Here is a 25,604-nt window from a genome sequence, read left to right as displayed (position 1 = left end):
CCACAACCACAACCTCTTCCTTCCATTTCCTCCTAAAATATGGGTATTTTTGAACTTTTCATAGTTTTTGTTTGTTTTTCAAAATTGTTTTTCAAAATTTTCCCTCATCCTTCATGACCTTGTCATCAAATGACAAACCAGGGCATCGAGAGAGGCCAGAATATTTCGTGTGCGTGGTGGGGTATCAGACAAAGTGTGGGAAGACCACCAGTATTTTTTGTTTCGTTTTCGTAACCAGTGAAGAGTTTTAAACAAGGCGCATACATCTCTCAGAGGGCAAGAAGAGCAAAAGAACCTGAACGGACTGCGTATCAAATAAAAAGCAGAAAGAAAATGTGCAGAAAGAAGCAGGTAAAACGTCAAAAGCAGTAAACAAAAAAATAAGATAACACGGTTTCGGAAAAAAAAAGCACGATTCGACTTCATATCAGAGCCATGTTCATACCTCGAGGGTGTTTTTTTTTTGTGTCGTCAGGGTATATCCAACCAGGAGGTGGGGGGTATTCGCATTTGCAAGACCTTCTGTTTTCTTCGTTTCTCAAGAGGAACAAGAACAGATTCAAAGAACGAGAACAAGGAAGGCAGGGGGAATCTAACGAAAGGGACCGATGGGTCCGGAAAATCCAGAATTGAAAGAATGAGACGTAGAAGGGCGCCCGCTGTCGCCGGAAATGCGGGTGTGGTGACGGGGGGTGGCGTCCCCGGGGACGGGGATGGTCAGCTTGCCATCGACATGATTGCTCAGGGGCCTCGGGGCCCAGGGGTTGTCGTCGTCGGGTAGATTCACGCCGCTGTCGTTCCAGGGGTTGCGGTCGGCGTTGAAGCTGCGAGCAGACTCGATCGAGATGAGCGACGACTTGGACACGTTGCTGGAGCCCTTGAAGAAGTTACCATTGGGCGAGCGGGAGCTGTTCTTGCGACGGTCGAGGAACGACGAGATCGACGTCATGCCTCCAGGCTTACGCAAGCGGTCCAGGATGCTGCTACGCTCCCTGGCAATCTCGTCGCCAAAGGCCGGTGTCGTCTGGGTGTCGCTGGCCGAGGCCGAGGGTGCGTGTTGCAGGAGCTTCGAGTCAAAGTACTGGAGGCTGTCCTCGAAAGAGTCCGACTTGGGGCGCGGGAGGGCACCCTTGACAACGGTCACCTCCAGCCCAGAGTTGGTCAGCTGCTCCATCAGAAAGTCGACGGCATCGCGCAGGCCTCCGGCATTGTTGCGCGTGAATCCCCAGCGGAGGGTCATTGTAGGACCGCCCTCCTCGGTGACCTCGTCCGACTGTTCTCGGACGTTGACCTCGACCTCGTGCTGGTTCTTCAGCTTGCCAATCAGCTCCTCGGTGAAGGGGGGGCTCTCGATAAACTTGACCAGCTCTTCCGTCTTGGCCAGAACGAGTTCGTGGTGGTCCGGCACCATGCCGAGGAACTCATCAACGCAGTGGGGGACCTGCCACTGGGGACCTGTCACGGTGACCTCGTCGCTGGCCTGCTCGGTGCTGGGGAAGTTGATCTTGCAGTTGTTCTTCTGCTCGAGGGCCTCGATCTCGTGGAGGCGCGAGATTAGCTGGCGGTGGTACAGGCGGTCAATGTTGACAACCTGAGAGGTGTACTCGGAGTCCTGTCGGAACGGTCAGCTCTCTGTACTTGTGTTATTGCCCTGCTCGGGCTTGCCGTTTGCATCATTTGAACTCACAGTTCGGTCAACCATCTCGAGAATCTCGTTCTTAACAGCGTCGAGGTTCTGGGCGTTGCGAGCAGGGGTGCGGCAGATGACGTTGTCGACCTTGATGTCGTCATCCTCGCGGCCCATGCCTCCTCTGTCCATAGCGTTGGAGAACTTGACAAAGACAGAGTGCTTCTTCATGATTCTCTGAATGTGCTGGCCACCAATGCCGATGATGCGCTTGTGGTACTGGTCGGGTACATGGAAGGATATGGAGGCAGGCATCTCCTGCTCGACCAGGGTGAGGCCCTGCTTCATGGCGTCGTAGCTCGTGGCCATGACATCAATGTTGAAGTTGTACTCGTTGAAGCCATCAAAGATGATCTGGACGTTGCTCTGTCCCATAATCTTGTTGATCTTTCCATTCTTCTTGCCGCTGACAAACTCCTTATGCTCGTTAGCGAGCTCAATCTTGACGCGAATCTGCGACTGAGCCTGAACGACAAAGTTGAGATCGGAGATGACCACAAGGGCGGACTTGACGGCGTCGTCGGAGCCCGTAACCTGGAAGCTCATCTTGTCAAACATCAACTCGGCACCGGAGCTGCTGCAGATCTCGCTGAGCATGGCCCTGACATCGGCCGGGGCGGGGATCTGGCGGGGCTCAGGCTGCTGGACGTACCACCCGGCGACATAAAATTGGCCAGCCTACATGACATGTATTAGCCCCATCAATTCCTGTAGTGACCAATCTCTCTATTTTGCTGAACATCTCGACCGTTGTACTCACCAGGTTCATCAGCTCTCGGACGGTTCGCTCGACAGGAAGACCTTCGCTACCCTGGACACGAATCGTGGTTCGCTGAGTGCCCAGTGCAGGGAACATGATGTAGGTGCCGTTGGCCTCCAGGATCTTGCGGATCTTTTCGGTGCGGTCAAGCAGGATACTGTCAATCTTGGCGGCCGGGAGGGTGACATCCTTGATGTAGAGCCTGATACGGGAGGCAATGTCGTGGAACTTCTGCTTAGCCTCGTGGATGGCCTCGGGGGTGTCACCGGTGATGAAGATGTCTGTGGGGTCCCTGCGGCTGGCGTTGGGCGGCGTATATCGGTACATCTGGGAGAGCAGAGGTGGGAAGTAGACGGCCGTGTTGGTCGAGGACTCGATGTGCTTGATATTCTTACGGTGGCGACCGCAGACGATCTGGTGGAGCGACTGGTCGAGCTTGATGGAGTCGACATGACGTCCGAGCTAGATGGCGGTTAGTCCAGTGCAGGCAAGGCTGGCAAGCTTGCAGCCGGTAGCTCAGATGGCATGTGCCGAACCCGACAGCCGGAGCACAGACTGGGGGCCCCGAAAAGGAGGGGGGAACGTACCAGAGTGTCTATGTGGATGAGGACGCGGACCTTGGCGTGCTCAGACGACAGAGGGTCTCCGTAGATGGCCACTCTCCAACGCTGATCCATACGCATCTCGGCCTCGCCCGTCATGCCGTCAACCATGGGGGTCAGCTTCGGGCCGAGCAGGAAGATATCGACGCCACAGAACTTGGAGATGTAGTCGAGGGTCTCGGGTACTCCATCCCTCAGTTTACCAGCCTTCAGGTCACAGACGAGATTTCCATCGACATCGATGGTGGTGCATCGCTGCAGGTGGAGAAAGTCAGCCTCTTACGACACTTGCTACAAAGAGAGACAGACGACTTCTGTTTCCCAGTGTTCCGGGGAATCCTTGCCAAAACGCACCATGGAGATGGGGGTATCATTGAAGATGGCCTCTCGGCTCTTGTGGACCAGATCCGGGGAGCCCGAAAGGCAGACGGTGGTGACCTGGCCGCCCTTTCCGTTGGCGGCGGGGAGAGAAGCGACATAGGCCTCGATGGGCAGCGGACCGGCTGAGAGATCCCTGCAGAGCCTCCGGAGGGCGTTGAGCGACTCGACGTGGATGGGTAGCTCGTGGACATCGACGTCGTCGGGGGCATCCTCTGAATGCGTCCACCGCAGGACGGCGTCGGTGGTGGCGTGGAGAATGTCCTCGGTGTTGGGGCCGGCGAGGTCAAAAGCGAAGGGCACGGTAAAGGAGCAGTGGATGGTGCTGTCGGCGGCGTGCGGGGGGCTTAGCGATGGACCGGCCTGCGGCATGTTCTTAGGGTGAGGAGGGGGATTGCTGCTGTTGCCGTTGCCGTTGATGGCGGCGGCGTTCATGGGCACGTTGGGACGACCCATGACGAAATTGGGACCGATCCTCTCGCCCCATTGCCGCATGTTTGCCAACTTGTTCATGGTGATGGGACTCGGGGGAAGTAAATCGGTTCGAGGGAAAGGAGATGTCGGCGGCGGCAGCAGCGGGGAGAACGAAGGGAAGGGGGAATAGTCGTAAGAAATGGGTTTCGGCCGGCGGTGATTGAAGCGAATTTTGGGGGGGGGGTATCGAGACGGAAAGAAAAAGAAAACGTTGAAATAATGAAGAGGAGAAAAGAAGGAGCCCGGTGATGGGTGAAGAGAAGGAAGAAAGGAGAATGGGACGAAATAATAAAAAAAGAGGAAAAAGAAAAGGGTATTTTGGAGGCGTGGAGAGAGAGAGAGAGCTGCTATGCGAGTCCCTCGTGGACGACAGAGAAAGAGTACAAAAGGTAGGAATCAAGAATCGAAACAAGAAGGAGAGGCGAGATGGGTGGGGAGAGTTGAGGAGCCGAGTGATGGCGCTGAGAAGGTGACATGTACGTGCGATGAGCGTATATTACTGGTCCAGCCGGTACTGAGTAGCGAGTACATATAAGCAATACAGCGTAATAAACCATAGCCCAGTGCATGACTACGAGTATTGCAGGGCGAGTGGTCGGGTGAGTTGTACATGTACATGCAGCGTGCTGCCGGGGATCCATACCAGATGATGCACCTGTATTCCAGAGCCTAGAGGTAAACCTGCTAAGGTACTGTTAGTGGGCATGTGGTGACGAACCGCTGAAGACGCGGCAAGCACGGCGATATCTGACGTACCAATCTGCCACACTACCAAACAGCAAGTCTCGAAGATCGTCCCACGGACAGCCTCCTCAGGCGCTGGAGATGCTCGGTCCCAGGCCGTCCCTACCACTTCTCGGCGTCTTAACGTACGAGTCCGTGGACGCTGGCAGCTGGACAGTAGACTCGAGCCATTTGAGGTCATCCATGCTGAGCCCATGGTCCATGGTCCATGGTCCATTCATGGATCAAAGGGTGGAGAACCTGTGTAGGCCCCAGGCGAGCAGGGCTTTGGTACCCGAGGGCTGGGATTGATTGGCGCTACGCCGCTAACGCGCCCCTCTAGCGCAGATGTGTATGGGTATATGTACGAGACTACGAGCGGTGCTCTACTCGTACCACATGTATCATCACTCCGTACTCGTGCACCGGAGACGACGAGAGGGAGAGAGAGTATCGCATGTTAGACGTCGTGGCCTCCTTCCCCGCCATCGACTATCAGAGCTACTCGTCAGCCGGCCCCAGGGCTGTTACCTTTCACCTACATTCGTAGGCTGTAGCATGTAATACCGATAACGTACAGCGTGGGCTATGCCGTAGGTACCGTCCACTGGACTGTCGTGCGCTAACTGTTGATCGGTGACGGACTGATGCAGAGTATGAGCTCACCACCAGCTCTTGCCTTTTTTCTCTTTTTTTTTTTTCCTTTTTTTCAGCAAGGAACGGTGGGGTGAGTCTGGATGAAGGAAAGATAGGGGGAGGGGGAAGGAGGAGGGTGTCAAGAAAGAAACAACCAGACATCGGTTCTCGGGACATGCTCCCTCTTCCCTCTCCTCTACTCGGGGACGTACGAGTATTATTGGAAGTTTGATACGCCATGGCAGGGACAAGAAGATGCACCGGTACAGTACGAAGTAATACGTCGTCGAAAACATGACCCCTACAGCGATATCCATCCTCCGCGTTCTGTCGGGTTCCGTGCCGGTCCCACCCCCGTCGTATCTACATATTCCATCGGATAACGAGGAGAATCCGAGAGGGGTGGGGGACGGAGAGTGAGAGATGATTCTCTCAAGAGAGAGGAGAGGGAGGGAGAGAGTCAGGGAGAGAGAGAGAATGGGAAATCAGATAGGATAGGGAGAAAAGCCATGTGTCGGTCCAGCCAGTCGAACCGCTGCCGGGAATCGGCCAGACCTCATACGCACCCAGTCAGGACCTTGTATCTTACAATCCACCTGATGCACGAGTTCGATAATACTGCGACTGCTACTGCTACTGCTACCGCTACTAGTAATCTGACGGTACATATTAAGACCAGCACCAGCTGTGTTTCTTACTAGTTACAGTGATTAATGCGTAATAATCGTCGGAGTGAAGCTTTGTGTGCGTGGATCGACAGACAATGCGCAACGTATACCAAGATGCAAGCTGTGCCGATGCCGATCTCGAGCCCCATCATAGACCCTCACTCGTCGTCTTTCGTCGTCGTCCTCATGGTGAGAGAAGTGTCGCAACAGCAGTACTGCTCGTAGTACTATCCGTATTCTTTGAAGCGATTACGCTGTACATGTAATGCTCCGTACCCGTTGCATCTGCAGTACACCACCATCCCAAACGGAGGTCCAATCCTCACTTTTGCTTTCGCAGCCACACACACACACACACACACGGCTCTACCCCTCCCCCCTCACTCTGTACAAGGCCAAAAAGATGTAATATGTAATAATACTCCTTAGCGACGCACCATAACAAAGCTGGCCTCCATCAGAGGAGCACAGGGCCAGGGGGGGTGAGGGGGGGGGACATGAATCTTTTTCTCCGGAGCTCTCCGCAGCTGCAAGCTGCACTGCCGCAGAGACTCACAGTGGGACTCTGCTTTCTCGAGGACTTGGCACTACAACGCTCGGCACACACGCACACACACAATCTGACTGTTCCTTGGTTTCGGGGAAGCTGGAAGGAGGGTCCCCATCAATCACACCAGATAGGCTGCCTCCTTTCTCTCTCTTACCCCCCGGTGCAGGGAGAGGGGGCATATTACATGATACATGTACAGATTACATTCCAACCCACTCAGCCCCCCCGGTCCATCTCTGTTCAAGCCGTCATTCATCATGTCTCTGGTTTGCTCCCTCTGGACCCTCGCTCTTGTTGTTGTTGTTTTTTTTTGTTTATCCGGACTCTTAAGAGTCGAGACCCTCCCAACTTGACATGGGGGGGAGGGGTAAGGAAGAAAGAAAGAAAGAAAGAAAGGAAAAAAAAAGAAAAGAAATAAGGGGGGGAAAGTACCATTTTTCTTTTCCCTTGGGAGAACATGACTCTTTTCTTTACCTGTAATATCATCTAGTCTCTTGCTTCTTTCTTCTCCTTCAGAGGGCTGCCCTTTTTTTTTAAACCTCGAAGCTTACGCCCTTGGCAGCTTGCAACCCCGCTTACTAAGGATATCCGGGTACATGAACTTTCAGCCCTCGACGTCACAACAACACAGAGACCGAGGTCAACAAACAAGGACGCGAACGCGAGTAAGAGAGGGAAATAACCGCCCATGACGTACTACGTGTTGATAGCAGCAGTGGTAGGCTGTAGTGATGAGAACGGCAAGTAGTACGACTACCATAGTCCATGCTCTGTTAGGTATTAATATAGCATCAAACAAGTTCCTTTACGAGCCAGTCCCCCAGCTCTCCCCTTCCAGCGTCACACGGCACAAGATACTATCTATCCCCGCCAATCCGACGCATCTTTAATTAAAGACTCGACTCGAACCAACAGATAAACTCGTAGACACGTATGCCATACTCATTCATGAGGGGGTTACCCTTTTTATTTCTATCTTCATTGAATAGTACGACTATGTCTCTTTATTCAATTTCTTTCCTTATGAGTCAATGCCACACACACATACACACACACACACCACACGGTCCCAGTCCACCTGTGTGCTTTTTTCTTGCCTCTGCCCTAGCAGCCCCCTCTTGTAGATTCGTGCAGAGTACAATCGATGGGTTCCCATTAGTCTCTAGTATTACTTACTCTTTGAATCTTACTTCGTACTTCTTTTCATCTTGATTTTTTTATATTCAATAATACCCTCCAACGAACAAGTACTCGGAGAGGATCGGACCCACCTTCCTGTACCACACATTCCTTCTGACCGTGGCTTCTCTGCGTGTATTCACCTTGAAGCAAAGGGGGGCTGAGCAACAAAAAAAAAAGAAAGCAACACAACATACGTACTCCGACGTACACACACATGCTTTTTTTTTTCTTTTCCAAATCACCCCTTACACGACAAATGTTAGCTGAATTTGTTTGATGTGATTCACTCGCATTCCAAAACAACCCAGTCGTACGGCCAGGCAACTGAAACATAGCTCGTGCATCGTACGTTCGTGATGCCATACAGTCAGACGACAACTTCTCTATACAGTACGAGACGCATCGGTGACACCTTGTACGGAGTACAGGGTACTTGTATGCAAAAAAAGGATGATGAAAAATACAGCTTAGCTCCCTTTCGTCGTCTTCTTTCATGCATACATACGCCCACATTCTCTCTCCCTCCCACTTCTCTCTCTTCCTCTCTCTCACAAATTCAACTAGAGTCGTGGGGGAAAAATCAAAACAGACAAGAAAATGAATAGATAAAAAAACATATAAAAAAAACATAGATCCCAAAGGTCCTTTACAAATGCTCGCTATTCCTCAAGTATTACAGCGCGTACGGTACAGTACTTGCATCCAATGCCCGCACGGACACGAATTGTGTGACGGGCTGAGTATCAGATAAAAAAGAAAGGAAGGTAGGGCTTTGTCTCTGTGCAAGTCCCGTGCCTTGTAATATTGACGAGCCGGCCTTCTGCCTCACCATTACCGGTAGACTTCCCTTCTGGCATTATCTGGATATACAACCTCCTGAGCGGCACCACGTGGGTGCTCAGTAAACCCAACGTTCTCCACTCCGCGAGGTAGCTGTTCCGCCCCGGGGCCGTAGTACTGCGGCTCGACCGGACGGGTGCTGTATGCACGTTGTTGATATACCGGCTGCTGTGGCGGCTGCTGCTCCAGCGTTGCTGGCGGCGGTGGCGGTGGACGCTGCCCCGCGTATTCGACCATGTACGGTTCACGTCGCGCCTCTGGGTACACACTACCGGTCGCGTAGCCGCCGTAGCCCGGAGGCACCTCATACCGTACCGGGTCCATCGGTGGGCGAGTGCTCACCGTCCTCGGGGGATACTCCCCTTCGGCGCCGGCAGTCCACTGCTCAGGAGGGGGTGCCATCACCTGGACGTATTCTGTCTGCGGGACTGCCGGCCGCACCGAGTACTCCCTTGGCCGTCCGTCACGGAAATCCTGCGACGCGTATTCGGGCTGCGTCATCACGCGTCGCGGTCCCGGAAATGCCGATGCTGCACGTGCGTAGACAACGCCGCGACCGTCTTCATATGGTACCGACGTAGCACCCGGGTGTCGCGAGAGGGCCCGAGTCGAGGGCCGATCGTACACGATCTCTGGGCCTTGCGATGGTGTCGGAGCTATGGACTGACGCAGCGGGGGGCGGCCAGGTTCAATGTACTCGCGCCCAAATGCGTCAACAAAGATCCTTGTTGGCGGCAATGGCGGCATCGGCTGCCCGACGTAGGGCCCTCCACCCATGCGACCCACGTCGTAAGGCTCCCTCAAAGCATGCGGACTCTCGTGGTAACTGTCGTCCAGATAAACTTGCGACACTGGCCGCGGGGGGTGAGCTGAGCCAGGTAGCGGTTGTTGGATGTATCTGGGAGAGGCATGTCGGATATACGTCTCGTCCACGGGTCTCCGCTCCTCAACACATACCCCGCCGGCGTACCGGCCGTCGCCAACAACCGTGGTACTCGCTGCCCGTTGCGGTGGCCCGCCGGGAGGCCCCCCAGGAGGCCCATATTCGCCAGCCATCGGGACACCCTGGTACGGCCGCGACCCATCAGCCAGAGGCTGCGTGTTGGCTACGGGGGCTGGGCCATTCTGAGCCACCACCTCAACCTCCTGTCTGTTGGCTTGTCTCTGGCGCTTGGTCGGTCGAAGGTAGTCGGGAGCATTGATGGGCGACGGCGAGCGAGGCTCCGGTTTTATATATGGAATAATGTCCTCGGGGGCTTGCCGATCTGCCTTTCTCTTCTTCTTCTTCTTGCTCTTCTTCTTGTCGGAACCCTTGCCGCTCTGAGGCGAGCTGTCAGGGCTGTTGACAGTGATGGGCTCGTTCCTCAGAGCAGCCACCTGGGCTGGTGCTCCTCTTGCAGCGGCAATGCCCTGATCTACCGCCCGTTCCAGCTGCTGCTCTACAGCATAGGTCGTGTACGGAGCAGGCTGGGGCGCAACTGGTATCATGTCATGAGTGCGTATAAGGGGGGAGGGGGGGTGGGTATCAAGAGAGGCGTTGCCCTGATGTTGGCCAGCAGCAGCAGCGGCAGCAGCGGCAGCTTTGTTTGCTGCGTAGCCGCCGTTACCAATGGGCTCGGCGTTGAACGAGGCTCTCGACTGGCTCTGTTCTGCACCAGTGCTCGGATGGCCTGCTTGAGCTTTGGCCGTGTTGTATCCGTTTGTGTAATTATTCAGGCCGGGCACTCGGAACAGCCCAGCATTATTCGACGGATCAGTAGAATCTGGTTGGGATTGAACCGTTTGTGTGGCAGAGACCGCGTCGTTGGCGTAGGGTTCACGGCCACGGAGATGATCTTGAACGGATTCCCTGGAACGGGGTACCGGTACCTGGCTGGACTGCAGACCGGGGATGGCCGACCGCCGAACCTCTTCGGGTGAGGGTTGGATTCGGGAGGCGGGACGTGATTCAGGAGTGGCATGCTTCGACGAGTAAAAGGTGTTGTCATCGAAGGAGTCACTAGCAGCTTCATCGTTAGTAGCCAAGCTGGCACTCGGGCCTGCCGGAGGCGTAGCAGCCGCCGGGACGAGCTCAAGCGCCTTGCCAAGAACTTCGGCAATATCATAGTCGACGAGGGCTTCCGCCCTCGACTGCTTGAGGCCGCGACGCTGCTCGAACTCGACTTTGAGGTCCCGCTCCAGCCTCTGCCTCTGCAACCGGAACTCAGCCTTGACCAGCTCAGCCGACTTTTCCAACAAGATGGGGTTGATCTCAGTGCTCCCAGAGCCGTATGACCTCTTAGCTTCCAACACATCAGGTGCACTCGCGGCGGACGGAACATCCGGTAACGACGTCTCGCGGGGTGCCGATTGGTGGCTGTGCTGCACACCGGCCTGCGGCTCGCACGGCGTCTGCGTAGCATCTCTCGAATGTGATGTCGACTGTGTCCGCGACACAGGGGCCACCCCCGGAGGAAGTTTAATCGTGGGATGAAGTCCTGCTAACACGGCATGTCGCAACTGTACAATGCGCTCATATTGACGGATATAACGGAGTTGCTCGTCAGGATTGGCGGCAGTCGCGTCAATCCCCGAGGCCTGCGCATGAACAAACTCGCCTTGCCCCATGGCAAACCTACGGTCAGCAACGGTTACTCGCTGCAATCCTCACGTGGCACTGGCCCCAATCGAATTCCAAGCTCAGGCACGGCGCAATAGGACCCTCCCCCCAAAAAGAAAGAGAACGGAAAAAACGCAAGCGATCGACGCGACGCGATAATAGCAGCTGGTCGACACGAACGGACGGTACGTGCAACAGCGCGCGACTCGTGACAAAAAAAATCGTTCTCGGGAAATAACTGGTGATGTCGGGCAGCTAGAAGGCAACTCAAGTGCGTAATGAAAGCAATGAACAATATTGCTGCTCCGTAGCACCACAGGTCATAAGATGATGTGTTGAGGAAAGACTGGACCGATCCCAATGTTCAAAATAACAAATAGACGAAACCTTGCGTCTATTTGGGCGGTGTGCGTGGCAGAATCCACCCAGATAATCTAGGGTAGACCTGATTAGTGCCTAGCCTGGATCACCGCCAAATGCCGGAAAGATATAGGTGATAATTTAATAGTCCCGGCAAACGAGATGCTTCTTCTGGTACTTTTTCTCCTTGCTGCTATGGTGCGATGAGTTACTAAGCAGTAATATATATAGTCCTTTTTACGAGAATCATCAAGATTGCTTTAATTAAAAAGGTTTTGGGTCTGGAATGTTGCCAAAGCTGAATGCAAGAAACTCGGCTGTTAATGCAGAGGAAGGAGCCTCGTACCAACTGCCAATACAGGTTGCAGATACATACGGATACTTGTATGCATATAATAAGTGATAATAGTGAAAGGATAGGCGTGGCGGTGGGGCGGGCCAACAGTGACCGCAGTAGCTTTGCTCCTCGGCCATGGCCGTTGGCTTCGACCACACTTGAACTTGAACATTATTCTTCGTTTCAGCAACTTCCTGTCTCTATTTCGACACCTTTTGATAGTATTGCTGTAGGTTCTGCGTAACCTGTCACCTACCGCATACAAGGCTCCGTCCAGCTGCTCGCCTGTGGTCTTCAAGCCTTCGTAATTGCCCGTCGCTTACTGCCTCGCGCATTGCCGACTACTAATACCTCAACCGGCGAGACTATTCCATCACTCGCCAATTATGGTCGCTACAGAGAATTCAGGACCTGCCAAGCCCGTCCTCTTCTTGTAAGTGTTACCTGGGGATTCCAGGAGGTGTCACGTAAGCTGACAAATCGCAGTGACATAGACAACTGCTTGTATCCCAGAAGTAAGAAGATTTTCTCCCTCGCAGCACTGCTAAGGCAGGTTGAGTGCTAACAGTTAGGATAGGCACCAAGGTCTTCAATCGCATGGCTGACCTCATCGATGAATACTTTGCCGCCCATATTGACCTTCCCAAGGAGGAGGCCGGCAGGCTGCACAAGGAGTACTTTGCCAACTACGGCCTGGCCATCGAGGGCCTCGTGCGCCACCACGGTGTTGATCCCCTCCATTACAATGCCAAGGTTGACGACGCTCTGCCTCTGGAGAGCATCATCAAGCCCAATCCGGAGCTCCGCAAGATGCTCGAGGATATTGACAGGAGCAAGGTGACTGTGTGGCTCCTCACCAACGCTTACGTCACCCACGGCAAGCGCGTCGTGCGTCTGCTCGGTATTGATGACCAGTTCCAGGGCCTCACGTACTGCGACTACTCCAACGTGCCCTTTGTTTGCAAGCCACACCCAGACATGTACAAGAAGGCCATGAAGGAGGCGGGCGTAGAGCGGTTTGAAGACTGCTACTTTGTTGGTACGCATTCCCCTAGTCTCCTTCGACTCCCGGGATCGGGGGCCTTCACTGACACCGAACGGATACAGACGATTCATACCAAAACTGCGTGCAGGCTAAGGAACTGGGCTGGAATACTGTCCATCTGGTGGAGGAGGAGCTCCCCGTTCCCGAGAAACCGGCGTCACAGTATCAGATTCGAAACATTTTGGAAATACGCACTATCTTCCCACAGTTCTTCAAGTCCGCCGCATAAGGGAAGGGCCTGGGGCGGGGAAGCTTGGCATGTCTAGACACATGCAGAAAGTCATAGAAAGAACACCAAGATATACTTAGAATAGACGGCATCTGCTAGAAAATTAAAACTATGATATATAACCGGCCGGATGAATCGACAATAATCTGCGCCGATCCAGGAAATCAGACCGCGACCAACTCCTCGCTATGCAAATGACGTAGACAGCAGCCCGGGAAGAATCGCAGTGCATGTTGCCAACAAAGAATATGACAACAGCAGCCTCACGGCCTCCGTATACTGCGAATGACGGTATCCAGCTCAGCCAGAATTTGATCCCTCTCCCTGAGGGCCTCCTGCCTCTGACTCTCGGCGGCCTTGAGATCGTCGTCGAGCTCCTTAATCAGACGCTCCTGGTCCTGTTCGCTATTCTGGAGGCCGGGAAGCATGGAAATGAGGTACTCGATCTGCTGTTCCTTGGTGATAATGTCGCGCGACAGTTCTATCATTCCTGCTCGGAATTCGTCGCTGGGTAACGGGTCGACTGTTTATTTGATTCAGTTGCGAAAGGGCAGAAGGTAGTCAGCAATCATGAGAGTGGTTGCTTTGCGGGTCGTGCGCAGCAGCAGCAGGTAGGAGCAGCAGCGGGGGCAACAGTGGTAGAAGCTACAGACCTTCTCGTTGTTCGGGTTCCTGCTTGACATCGCGGACCTTGTCGTTTGGTCCCAGGGTCTCGAGCTGGTGGCGCTTGTGGACGAAGTGAAGGGCTGCGACGAACTGCTGGGCAAGCTGTGTTTTTTGATGACGAGCCTGTTGTCAGCGAGCGCGCTGCGGTTGAGCTTTTGGGCGTGGGGGAGATGATGAGAATTCAAATTTTACCTGGTCTACAGCATCTTGGAGCTGAGTCAGTCGGTCGCCCATGATTGCGCGCGACAGATAGAGCTGGCTGGAAAGCGGGATGGACGAGAAGAACTGCGAGAGAAGAACAATGACGCTTTCTACTTTGTCTCTGATGTTGGTGGGTTGCACAGTGAGAATGCACAGTGAAGATGCCATCTTGTCAACTGTACGGCCGGCCTCTAGTCCAAGTGAACACCCTGTTGTTTAAGCTCTCCACACGAAGTTAAGCCCACTACCACCATCTTTTTTTTTCCTTTCTTGATTCGTTTATCTTCTGCTCTCCTCCTCTCTCTCCACGCATACTGAGAAGAGTCGACGAAGACAAAATATCCACTCTCCCCACCCCCCTTCTTTTTCCAACGTTATCGCGCGGCGTGGTACACAAGAGCAACGGAAAAAACAGATCAACCATGGCTACACCACCTCAAGGAGTCCCCCAGGGTCCCCCAGGACCAGGAGCTATCCCGATCCAGTTCCCGCCCGGACAACGACCTACACCCGAGCAGATCCAGGAGATCCAGCGCAGGATAGCCGAGGATGCGCAAAAGGCCGGCATGTCGGTCCCTCAGTTCGTCGAGCATATCAAGAGGCAGGCGCAGGAGAGGGCTATGGCCGCGCGCGCAGCCCAACAGCAGGGCGGCGGCACCCCCGGTGCTCCCACGCCACAGCAGCTCCAGCAGCTCCAGCAGCAGCAGATGGCTCAGAGGGCCGCTCAGCAGCAGCAGCAGCAGCAGTCCAGCAACGTGGCGGCTCCAGGACCTCCTAAGCCCGAAGCTCTGGCTGTGGCCAAGTTTCTGCGAAGCCAGGATCTCAAGCCGAGGACGTGCATCCTCAATGGAGAGCGCAAGGACATGTTCAAAGGTGGGCAGATACCCTCCCTAACCCTGGCAAGCAAGAATAAGAAAAAAGAAGAAGGAAAGAAGAGAGCGAGAAAAGGAAAGGGGGGGAATGGCTAACATTTTTGTGTGTGCGTGTGTGCTATGTGTGTGTGGAATAATAGTCAAACGTGCGCTCCGAGCTCTCGAATCCCCCGCCTACGAAAAGGCCCGCAAGAAAAACCCTCTGCTTCCGGAGATCAAGGATCGCGCCTCCCTGGAAAACACGTTCAAGCTCCTGCCGCTCGGCATGCTGGCCCTCCGCGTGAGTAAGATCGACCCCCAGGCCGCCGGCAACGGCAAGAAGCCGAAGCGCGTCAAGGGCCAGTGGACCGTCAAGATCGAGCAGCACCAGGAGGCAAAGGAAGACCTGTACTACGCCTGGTTCTGGGAGGGTAGCCAGATCAAGCGCCAGGTCTACGCCGCCCTGGCCCTTGTCGTCATCTTCGCCGTCGTCCTGTATCCGCTGTGGCCGCTCAAGCTCCGCCTCGGAGTCTACTACCTCAGCTGGGGCATGCTCGGCCTCCTCGGCCTCTTCTTCCTCATGGCCATCTTCCGCGTCATCCTCTTCTGCATCACCTACTTTATCGTCCCGCCCGGTCTTTGGCTCTACCCCAACCTCTGGGAGGATGTATCTTTCATGGACAGCTTTAGGCCCGTATGGGCTTGGCACGAGGTACAGTTTTATTTCATTTTTTTTATTTGCCGAGGTTGGGTTGGGTTGGGTTTCTCTGCCTAGGGACGCATGATCAGCAACCAGATAACAGATAACTGACTTCCACTGACATGTTTTTACAGACTGAAAAGCCCAAGAAAAAGAAGAAGGCCGGCAAGTCCGCTGCTCCCAGCTCTTCATTCACCGCCTCCACTGGTCATGTCGAGGCTACGGCTACCACGACGGGAACAGATACGCAGATCAAGTCTGATAATGTTCAGCAAAGGAGCTATGCGGCACCCAAGGTGGAGGAGGTGGTTGATGACGAGTAAAATCTTTATTTTATTGTTCTCCTTTTTCTGTCCTTTCTCTTTCTTCCTCTCTCTTCGGTGTATTTCTTTCTCCGTCTCTTCGTTCCTCTTCTTCATACTGCATCGTAGAAAAGGGGGATGGGATTGTAGCGCGTTGATGGTGGCGTTTGGTTGGGGATCCTCGGTGCTTGTTGATATCGCTGCAAGTGTTTTGGGCCGCTCTTTTTTATTTCTCATTCCATTGTATTCTCATCCTTTTCTTCTTCTCTCGTGGTACCCAAATCAAACTTGGCATATGGCAGCCCTCCTTGCTGGAGTATGACGTATGTATATACGTTTTGTGCATGTCTAGGACCTCTCACTACCCTCGGTACGCTCATAATACCAGATGGCATCCTTCGCCTCGGCGCATGTAGTACGGTAGCTATCCGTGACGGGGACGGGGACCGAACGCACGCGCTGGGGACTCCCATAGACATGATGGTAGTACCAGATCTCGTCGAGGACGGTGGCGCCGTCGTCATCGGACCCCCTCCCGGCCTCGGTCTCGTTATACTTGGGACCCGAGCAGCCGACGAAGGGGAGCTGGCCGAAGCCAGAGGTCAGGGCATCCTGTATGCTGGAGAGGGAGTAGGCTGTCCGGTTAGAGGGCTTGATGTCTGCAGCCGACAGCCATGTGAAGCTGGGGACCGTCTTGTAGAATGCAATGGTCGTCTCGAAGAAATCAAACATATCATCGAGCTTATGAGCTTTTGGTCCCTGTTTTTTTATAGAAAAAAAGGAAAAAAGGAGAGAAAAAATTCATGTCAACACACATCGTATGAAGTAATAAGATGGAGGGATAGAGTACAACATACGTAACACTCCTTTTGGAAAGAAGAGAAGCAAGTGGCATGCTTGGAATACTCGTGAGCCCACAGGATCCAGTTGGGCTGGTCCAGGGCGATCCAGTGGTCGTTCATCCAGGCGAGCAGGTCAGCCTTACCGTAGGGTCCGAACCACCGATCGATGGGCTCCCCCCTGTAAGGAGGGACGGGGATGCCGTCGGTCGTTCCCGTCGTCGTGTTGGGCGAGGGCTCCGGGTCGTACTGCCGCGACAGATCGCAGTACTGCGTGTACGAGCCGTTGCAGAAGTCGGGCCACAGACCGTGGATGGTCCAGTCGTCGCGGGGGAGAAGCTGACCCTTGGACTCGAGACCAGTGTATGTGTTCCAGAACTGGGTTTGGAGCTGTCGTTTTATTTTATTTTATATTATATTATTTATTTTCCATCAGTCATCATGCGCATCTCGTTTGTACGGAGTCGTATGTCAACTCACCAAAAGACCACCGTACGTCTCGACGCAGCAAGTATCGACTTGTCCCGGGTCGGCACCATCACTGCAGGACAGGATGGGATCAGCTATCTCGTCATCGTCAGTCTGACCCTTTCTCCTTCTCCCTCCTTCCCCATCGCTCGGACCCCTGTACAGGTTATCACATACACAGAACGCACGTGTGGTTAGCAGGCGAAATGCCAGGGTACAATCCAGCCGAAGCGATCTTGACCAGACCGGCCACGGAGATAAAGACACGAGCAGAAGGAGCCATTGCGTATGTGGTCTGTCTTCCTTCTCCTTCTTCTTCCTCTTCTTTGCGAGTGTCGATCAGTTGAATAAGAAGGTATCTTTTCCATTCATTCCTCTCGGAGAAAGAAAAAGAGCGCACCAAGGAGAAGCATAGAAAGAGAAGCGAGAAAGAAAAGAAGACAGCGGAGATGGCCGATATGATGTATAATATTAATACATGTAATCTGTAATCTGTATATATACGGTGATAGCTGATAGGGAAACGAACTCCCCTACAAACTGGCATAAGCACATGCCTCTTCTAGCAAGGTTGCTCCCCTCGATTGGCACCTGTGCGGATCCAACGACCTGGTTGGGTCCCCCGTATCTCTCAGTCTTCGATGCCAAGCATCCCAACTTGAATGTTTACCTTGGTTGTCCCACCACGAGATTAGCTTCATGCATGGCACACGCAAAGGTTCCGATTTGTTAGTAATGGAGGAGAGTTCTCGATTATGTTATATGGTGGAGTTCCGTGTTTCCAAACCATCAATCCAGCCAGCATTGACATGTTTTTACCTACCCTACTCTTCCTGGCTGACCATTGTCGGGAGATTGAGCTCACTTCACAGCCGTCTCCTTGGCATTCACACCTTGACAAACTTGAGAAATATATCGCCCTCGTTTTTTATTGTATACTGATATCGGTATGCGCTTGAGGTAGCATTGCTGTTTGTAGGTATCGCTAAGATGCGTGTCGACGAATGACTTGCTACATCCCCATATCCGGATACATGAGAAGAAGTATAGACATACCAGAACATAGTTCGCTTCATCCCTGGCATAGTGCGCCTCAAGCTCCTGCATCAACCTTCCTGCATAGCCATTCTTTCGCCACAGCTCATAAACGGGCAATAGAGTGATGCTGGCGCGCGGAACCGCCGTTCCATCCTCACTACTGTGTTCCACGATGAAGCCAATCACACTCTTCTCCTCACGCAGAGGAGCGTCGCCGTTCTTGGGCATAGAGGAACCGCCAAATGCTAACAACCAGTATGATCACCAGGCCCTTGTGTTCCTTACTGGCGCGTTGACCCCACCAGACCATCAGATTCGGATACTACGCAGGAGGAATGAATGCGGCAACTGTGTGGCCGCGGAGGATGCGCGTCTCGTGAAGTTCGGCTAGACGCGGTAGCAGGTACCGTTGCTCCTTTGATGATGGCCGTATGAGAACGACACTCCTATCCACGACGTCGGCCGCCCGGGAAATACTCGTGGTGTAGCCCGGGACAGTGGGCACGTCGTCTCTTGCGGGAGTGTATGTGCTAGGCCTGGGAGGATTGTTCATGGGCGGATGTTGGGGGGGAAGGGTACTGGAAGAGATGGTATGTGCTCGTCTGTAAGCTGTCGTATGAGAAGGAAAGGGAGAGAGAAGGCGACAGGTTGAAACGGAACTGTCTGTATTCAAGTCAGTACTGTTGTTCGATTCCATGTTCTGTCACGCATGGACGAAGGTGCATGACCATCTAGTCTAATAGGTAGGTTTCTGTCTCCATTTGCAATGCGCACAGCCTTGGGTTAGAGGGTTTGATCGTGACGTGACTTTCTGCGCGGTCTGGATGGTCATACATGGAGAGAGGGTGCCATGGTCATGGTCAGGTTGTGGGAATAGAGGGGGACGTTCATGTTGGTATTATATACGAAGAGGAAGGAGAAAAAGGACGCGAGGAAGAGGGGGGGCATTGAGGAGAGGGTTGCGTTGTTTGGAGTATATTTCTGTATATACTACTGCATATAGGCCTGCTATGTCGATCCCAGCAAGCGTCTGCTAGAATTGTATCACGACGAAGTCGAATAAAGAGCTCTAATATCATAATCGTGGCTCCATAGCATGCCCTCTTGAAAACCTGTCCATTGCTCTGTTTCATGAGAGGGGAGGGGGAATAAAGATCTACGTTTATCATACGTGCCAGAGACAAGGTAGTGCTAGAGCTTGCGATAGACACGGCCAATCTTTGTGCTGAGCGCCTAGTCAAACAACCGCCAATTGCCGGTGACTTGCCAGGGCTGATCGTGTTCTTTCTGATGTCACCCTTCTGTAGATGCCTCATCGGCCCTGACTTGAGGTCGAAGTCGTAGGCTCCAAAGCTGTCGAGCTGTGCTTCTGTAAGATGCGTTGGCAGGCCAGTGTCGACAAGGCACATGGGATCGTCGAGCGTGGAGCTGAGGCAGGGGATGTGGGCGTCGGTCTAGACGCCCTCGAGAACGATGCTCTTGAGGGGAGGCCAGCTTCTTGACGTCGGCCGCGATCATGGGAGCGGGCGGTTGTTATTTTTGGTACCGGCGCCCCTGTGCGGTGCTTCTAGCAGGTCGAAAATGTCGTCTGACTTGACGGTGCAGCCGTATCTCGAGCACCCCGCGGTATGTCGACGTCCCAGCCCTCACGGCTGCTCCCACGCTCCATAACATCGAGTTTCTGGACGAAACAGACGAGCGTGGAGGTAGACGGCCTGTCGTCGAGATCTTCGCCGCGCCGCGGGCTGTCCTGATCGAATCATTGCCGGGAGACGGTTTCCAAGGAGGCATTATTGACGCCACGCTGGTACACATCGGATGAAGCGATACGCATGCAATGCGATGCCGTTAGGCTCGGTGCGGGGATGTGGGACGACGACGGCCTACAGGTTGGCCCACACACTGGTGCCCTCCGAGTCGTTGGAGTTTTGGGCCACGACATCTCGGATCCAACGCAAGAGGTGCTGACTTTTGTCGGTGGCGATGTCGGGGACGTTGGGGTCCACTGATGGACACGAGAAAGTCGCCCTTCTGTTATTTCCGACCAGAAACCCCCCCCCCCCCCCAGAGGTTAATAGCCAAGTCACATGGCCAGTGTGAGGAAGAGGGTTGGGGTCAGTGCGGTGGTATTCAGCAGCTCGCCCTCCGCATACGACTACCCCGTACAGGTATGAATCAAAGACACTGCCGATCTCATCGCCATCCATACCCAGACACCTGTCCACAATGTCCCAGACCTCGCATAGAGCCGACATGACGCCGTGCTCGACGCCGTTGTGCATCACCTCGACAAAGCGTGACCGCCGCCTCCAGTGTCGATGTTGGCGACACAGGGACGGACGTTGTCATCTCCTGCCGTAATCTTAGTCAGGATGGGGTATATTCTAGTCGACAGTGGGCTCGTCGTCACCAGACATGAGGGGCACCATGGCGGGCGCCAAAGCTGGCCACCGAGATGCCGAGACCAATGTAGGAGGCTCCAAGGGGATGGAGCTTCTCCTGCCGGGGCTGGGTAATAACCATGTAGTCCTCGCCGGAGGCGTCGGCGGCAATGTCACCTTCGGTCACGTATTTCTGGAGCTCCCCAACGACGGCATCACCCGCATGGCCATTGGGGAGGCTGAAAATTGGGGAGGCTGAAAATGAAGAACCTGGGCTTACCAAGGCTGCGGCACAACGAGTCGTAGTCCCTGCACATGAGGATGCGGAACGCCAGGCCAGCCGCTTCGGCCGTATCTACCAGCCTCTCTAGGCTGACCTCCCAGGTGTCGCTGTTGGAGACATCTCATCCGTTCTCTGCAAATAAAAAGGCCCAGGGTCCCCTCCCATAGTGCCTACCCCTACAATGCCCACCTTGGAGCGGTCAGCAGCTGCGGTCACGGGAAGGCAGAAAGTTACAGGTAGAAGATGTAGAAGATTGCTTGATATGATACTCGTACGCGCGACTGCTCTCGTAAGGGTACCTGTAGGGGTCATTGTCCCCGTGCTAATAGCGCACGTAATATGCACGACAAGATGCGGGAGCAAACGAGCACGATGCGTATTACTACCCGTGATTGCAGCCTCCTTGGCCATGGTGGACCGCTTCTTCTTCTTCTTCTTCTTCTTCTTCTTCTCCTTCTCCGAATATCCGCAGAAACTAACCACTAGTGGCAGCATTGCAGCAGCGGAAACACCCGGCAATGCGATCCGTAATACAAAGCACCTATAGCCAGAAGAATGTTTATCCTGCAGCCTGTAGCCTGTAGCCTGTATGACATAATACGTCTTGTCTTGCAGGGGGCTGCCAACAGGCAACGCAAGTTACAAACAAGCTCAATTGCTTATTCTCTGTCCCGTCGCCTTTGGACGAATCCACGACGATGTCATAGCCATAAGGTTTGTTCGCAGACCTCACCCCCAGGTTCATCTCTGACGGGTGCCAGGTGCCAGGTGCTCGGTCGACCTGGTCATGGCTGCGCCTTTCCCCGCGCGGAGACTCCAGCTTGGTCGACCCCGACCCTCCCCATTGTTTTGTTGGAGGAGAAATGGCCGAGGTGGACGGTCGACCGATGCTTTGGGTGCCCATCAATTACTGCCCCATGGGAGAGCCGTGACATGACGTTGAAGATGACGGTCTGGGACAAGCGTCGGTGAAATAGGGGGAGAATGTTACTCGGTATTTGGCCGAGAAGTTCCACTGAATCTCCAAGGGGAGAGGGACAAGAAGTGGCCATAGGGCACAGAACGAAGAAAAAGAGGCGTGGCGAGCATTCCCTGCGTTGTGGACAGAGAAGGTGAGAACTCGTACGAGAAGAGGGCGACCCAGTCCCAGGCAGAGCCGCAACGGGTGCGGCTGGGCGTCGACCTCTGCTCCGATATGCGAGGTAAAATTTGGGCCAGTGACGACAAGCAGCAGCCAGTAGAATGGGGACGAAGTTGACTTGGGTGTACCAGTCTAGACTCTAGTTGGGACAGGCTGGTATCGATTTGTGGGGGCGTGCCCCGTGGTCTGTGGAGGTTTGGCTCAAATCGCAATGGCCGAAGTGAGGGCAGGGGATTGACCAGGATGTGACCCCAAGGACGAAGACCAGCCGATGCCCTCATTGGCGGTGGACTCTCAACCCGACCCCACACGACAGACGGGGAAGGTACGGGGTACGAAATGGGGAAAGCGCGTTGGGCGAATGGGGCTCCAGGCGACTGACAGACGGTTGACAGGCTAAACACAGGCTAACGCATAACCCCGAGCCCCAATGGGCCATGGCCCTTTGAGGGGATATGAGGAGGGGCCCCGGTGCACGGTCTCTCACTGTGGGCATATGCAGTCTGCAGATGCGCATTCTCTTGGCTATCATCAAATTCCTTGGTCACGCGAACAATGGGCTATACTCTATCGAGCACGAGCAGTAGTGATAGCTTCCGGAGTAAGTGAGGGGAACCGACAGGGGGAACCCTGAAGCGGAGGCCAACCATGGAGTACCGTGGAAGAGCAGGAAATTTTATCTGGGGTGAGCTCGGATTTTGGGGAACACCGTACTTGTATCGCACGCCGTCTGGGGCTAGCTTGGCGCGGCGGAGAAGGCACCATCCATCACGATAAATACCATTGCTCCTTCCCCGTACCCCAGATTTCTGGAGTTCCCCCTTCCTATTCCTCACTCCCCTCTCCCTCTATCCTCCTACTCCTCCTTGGTTTGCCTTTCCTGTCAGGCAGACGTGACCTCTTCTCCTCTCCTCCGTTGACCATTGACTTAGTCGGCTGGACGAGACGGCAAACATGGGTGACGACATCTCCAACCCGAGGGTTGTGGCCTTCAACAGCGAGAAGCCCACGACCGAGACCATGGACAATGTTCCTGCCACCACTGGCAGTGCCCAGGTCCGCGATCCGGAATGGCGCGCTCGCACCGAGAAGAGGCTGAAGCTCAAGCTGGATGCGCGCTGCTCGCTCTTCATCGTCATCTACATCATGAACTACCTGGACCGCAACAACATGGCCGCCGCCCGACTCAAGGGTCTACAGGCTGACCTGGACCTCTCAAACCAGCAATACGCCACCTGTCTCAGTATTCTCTACGTCGGATACATTCTCATGCAGGTTCCCTCCAACATGATCATCCACCGCATCCAGCGCCCCTCGCTCTACATCGCGGCCGTCATGCTCCTCTGGGGAATGGTCTCGACCTTGTCGGGTAACGCCCACAACTTCGCAGGAATGGTCGCCATCCGTTTCTTCCTTGGTTTCATAGAGGCTGCCTTCCTGCCCGGCGCCCTGCTGATCCAGTCCAAGTGGTACACGCGCCGTGAGCTCACCATGCGCAACGCCCTCCTCTTCTGCGGAAACCTCATTTCCAACGCCTTCTCGGCCCTAATCGGAGCCGGTGTCCTCTCCAACATGCAGGGCGTTCTCGGTCACGCTGCCTGGCGCTGGCTGTTCTGGAGTAAGCGATGCATTCCTCCCGGAAGTCTCCCAAAGTAGCCGAGCTGGTCACTAACACATGATTGACAGTTGAGGGTGCCATTACCATGTTCATCGCCATACTGGCTGTCTTCATCCTCCCCGACCTTCCCACCAACAGCCGTGGCTTCACCGCCGACGAGCTCGAGGTAGCCCAGCTTCGCATGACCGAGGACGTCGGTGAAGCCGATGTCGACGCCGAGGGCCAGTCGGCCTTTGCCGGTCTCTTCATGGCTGTCAGGGACCCCAAGATCTACGTCATGATGCTCACCTTTACCGCCTATGTCGTTGGCTTGTCTTTCAACGCCTTCTTCGTATGTCATATCCCAGCCCCCGCTTGATATGATGATAGCCAAGCAGAGAGATGCTAACTGTTCCTTCCTAACAGCCGACGCTTACTGGAACCCTGGGATTCAGCTATGTTCCCACCCTGCTCATGAGCGCCCCGCCGTGGGTGTTTTCGTGCATGATGTCGCTCGCGGTGTCCTGGAGCTCCGATCGTCGGCAGGAAAAGGTCAGCAGCCACCCATTACTATACCCCCCCTCTTTCTATCGGTACCATGTGGCTGACGGGATCTCTACAGTTCTGGCACATTGTCGGGCCCATTCTATTTGGTCTTGCGGGCTTCATCATCAGCATGTCGACACTGAACGTGGCCGCCCGCTACGTGGCCCTGTTCATGCAAGCTGGCTCTTATGCTGGGTATGTTCAACATGTCAAGCTCATGCCTACTTATCTTTCACATGCTAATCCTTCACCTTGCCATCCAGCTTCGTCGTCTTCTACTCGTGGATCAGTTCGTCGTTCCCCCGCCCTCCGGCTAAGCGTGCGGTGGCCATTGCCATGATCAACGCCTTTAGCCAGACGGGTAATGTGGCTGGCTCGTATGTTTGGGATCTGGACGAGAATGGCTTCCGCAAGAGTTACGGTATCGTGACGGCCATGTTTGGCGTGACGATTGCCGGCGCCTTCATCTTCCGTGGCATGTTGACTCGCCTGAACGACCAGCTCGCGCAGCAGGACAACCAGCCTGATGACATTCGGCCTGAAGACCAGCCGGACGAGTCGCTGAGGATGCAGAAGGGCTTCCGCTACCTCACATAAGGTGGCTAGCTAGCCATGCTGTTGCAGCCAACGACGGCCTACGATGCTGTTCGTCTGCGGGTGTATTGTTCTACTACCTTGACGCGTAACGCCAACTCTATCAAATATTTCCAATATATATACGTAAAAGACATATACAAACAAGAAGAAAATGCACTGATTGGAGATGGGTGCTCGTAGCCAAAAAAAAAAAATACAGTGATTGAGTAGTTGTCTAATCGAGTTTCAATTGTCTGAGGGTTGTACATACGTCACGGGTAGAACAACTACGTAGCCGTGCATTTATATATCGGCGTCGGGGTCATCCGGTGCCCCTCCCCTGGTCTGAAGTATTACAGTCTAATGGCGCACTCCGCGAATTCATGTACAACGCCATTACTCTCTGCCTGGTTTTGTATATTTGACACTGTAGCACATGTACACACGAGTGGTAGCATTGCGTCGAGCCGGACAGAAGAAGACTAGAGCACCGAGGCGGGGGGACTGATGCGCCAAGAAGGCGCGGCAATGGTGGGGCAGAAGGTTGATGTACGAATACGTGCGAAGTATTATGAGTACTCCCATGTTTGTACTGCTTGTGTACATAGACTATAACATAGCGGCACTCGTACTCGTTTTTGCCATGAGAGTACGGAGCACTTTTATATCTGAGCCTCGAGGTGGGGGAGCGGAGCGGAGCACGCTTTCTGTCGCTAGCCCATTATCCGCAAGAAGGGACAGAGAAGGAGGGAGAAGAAAAAAGAGCACTATTACTTAGTACAGTAGTAATACTACACGTAGTAAATACTCTATGCATGTGAATATTAGTATTGAGGCGTAGCCTGACAGTTGTGATTCCGGCCCAGCATCCTCTAATCTGTACCTTTCTTCGAAAGGGGGGGGGGGGGGGGTTTTTTTTTTTTTTTTTTTTTTTAAAAAAAAAGG

At 54.1% G+C, this 25,604-nt stretch overlaps 8 protein-coding genes across 8 annotated transcripts; 4 read left to right on the top strand and 4 right to left on the bottom strand.

The window, feature by feature from the left end:
* Nucleotides 1-592: 592 nt before the first annotated feature.
* Nucleotides 593-3,940, bottom strand: GMORB2_0516 (uncharacterized protein; the record flags this gene model as incomplete). The annotated part of the gene is made up of 5 exons (XM_035462501.1): nt 593-1,612; nt 1,688-2,365; nt 2,448-2,909; nt 3,035-3,304; nt 3,404-3,940. 5 exons carry the CDS (start codon nt 3,938-3,940, stop codon nt 593-595), a joined length of 2,967 nt encoding a protein of 988 aa, XP_035325431.1.
* A 4,551-nt stretch (nt 3,941-8,491) lies between these two features.
* On the bottom strand, nt 8,492-11,107 carry GMORB2_0515 (uncharacterized protein; the record flags this gene model as incomplete). Its single annotated transcript, XM_035462500.1, has 2 exons — nt 8,492-9,670; nt 9,848-11,107. 2 exons carry the CDS (start codon nt 11,105-11,107, stop codon nt 8,492-8,494), a joined length of 2,439 nt encoding a protein of 812 aa, XP_035325430.1.
* Nucleotides 11,108-12,182: 1,075 nt separating this feature from the next.
* On the top strand, nt 12,183-13,070 carry GMORB2_0514 (pyrimidine and pyridine-specific 5'-nucleotidase; the record flags this gene model as incomplete). The annotated part of the gene is made up of 4 exons (XM_035462499.1): nt 12,183-12,229; nt 12,283-12,311; nt 12,374-12,835; nt 12,904-13,070. 4 exons carry the CDS (start codon nt 12,183-12,185, stop codon nt 13,068-13,070), a joined length of 705 nt encoding a protein of 234 aa, XP_035325429.1.
* A 263-nt stretch (nt 13,071-13,333) lies between these two features.
* Nucleotides 13,334-13,970, bottom strand: GMORB2_0513 (uncharacterized protein; the record flags this gene model as incomplete). Its single annotated transcript, XM_035462498.1, has 3 exons — nt 13,334-13,593; nt 13,724-13,838; nt 13,929-13,970. 3 exons carry the CDS (start codon nt 13,968-13,970, stop codon nt 13,334-13,336), a joined length of 417 nt encoding a protein of 138 aa, XP_035325428.1.
* Nucleotides 13,971-14,359: 389 nt separating this feature from the next.
* GMORB2_0512 (translocation protein SEC62) lies at nt 14,360-15,811 on the top strand (the record flags this gene model as incomplete). The annotated part of the gene is made up of 3 exons (XM_035462497.1): nt 14,360-14,810; nt 14,950-15,500; nt 15,623-15,811. 3 exons carry the CDS (start codon nt 14,360-14,362, stop codon nt 15,809-15,811), a joined length of 1,191 nt encoding a protein of 396 aa, XP_035325427.1.
* A 327-nt stretch (nt 15,812-16,138) lies between these two features.
* On the bottom strand, nt 16,139-17,380 carry GMORB2_0511 (ribonuclease T2; the record flags this gene model as incomplete). The annotated part of the gene is made up of 4 exons (XM_035462496.1): nt 16,139-16,531; nt 16,648-17,019; nt 17,110-17,192; nt 17,275-17,380. 4 exons carry the CDS (start codon nt 17,378-17,380, stop codon nt 16,139-16,141), a joined length of 954 nt encoding a protein of 317 aa, XP_035325426.1.
* Nucleotides 17,381-20,550: 3,170 nt separating this feature from the next.
* GMORB2_0510 (uncharacterized protein) lies at nt 20,551-20,775 on the top strand (the record flags this gene model as incomplete). Its single annotated transcript, XM_035462495.1, has 1 exon — nt 20,551-20,775. The coding sequence occupies one exon, from the start codon at nt 20,551-20,553 to the stop codon at nt 20,773-20,775; it is 225 nt and encodes a 74-aa protein (XP_035325425.1).
* Nucleotides 20,776-22,894: 2,119 nt separating this feature from the next.
* Nucleotides 22,895-24,680, top strand: GMORB2_0509 (to tartrate transporter; the record flags this gene model as incomplete). The annotated part of the gene is made up of 5 exons (XM_035462494.1): nt 22,895-23,558; nt 23,627-23,889; nt 23,964-24,089; nt 24,160-24,278; nt 24,347-24,680. 5 exons carry the CDS (start codon nt 22,895-22,897, stop codon nt 24,678-24,680), a joined length of 1,506 nt encoding a protein of 501 aa, XP_035325424.1.
* Between the last annotated feature and the right edge of the window lie 924 nt (nt 24,681-25,604).

Source organism: Geosmithia morbida, assembly GCF_012550715.1.
Source record: "Geosmithia morbida isolate 1262 chromosome Unknown scaffold_0, whole genome shotgun sequence".
NCBI lineage: Eukaryota > Fungi > Ascomycota > Sordariomycetes > Hypocreales > Bionectriaceae > Geosmithia > Geosmithia morbida.
This window is presented reverse-complemented; position numbering and strand designations above follow the sequence as displayed.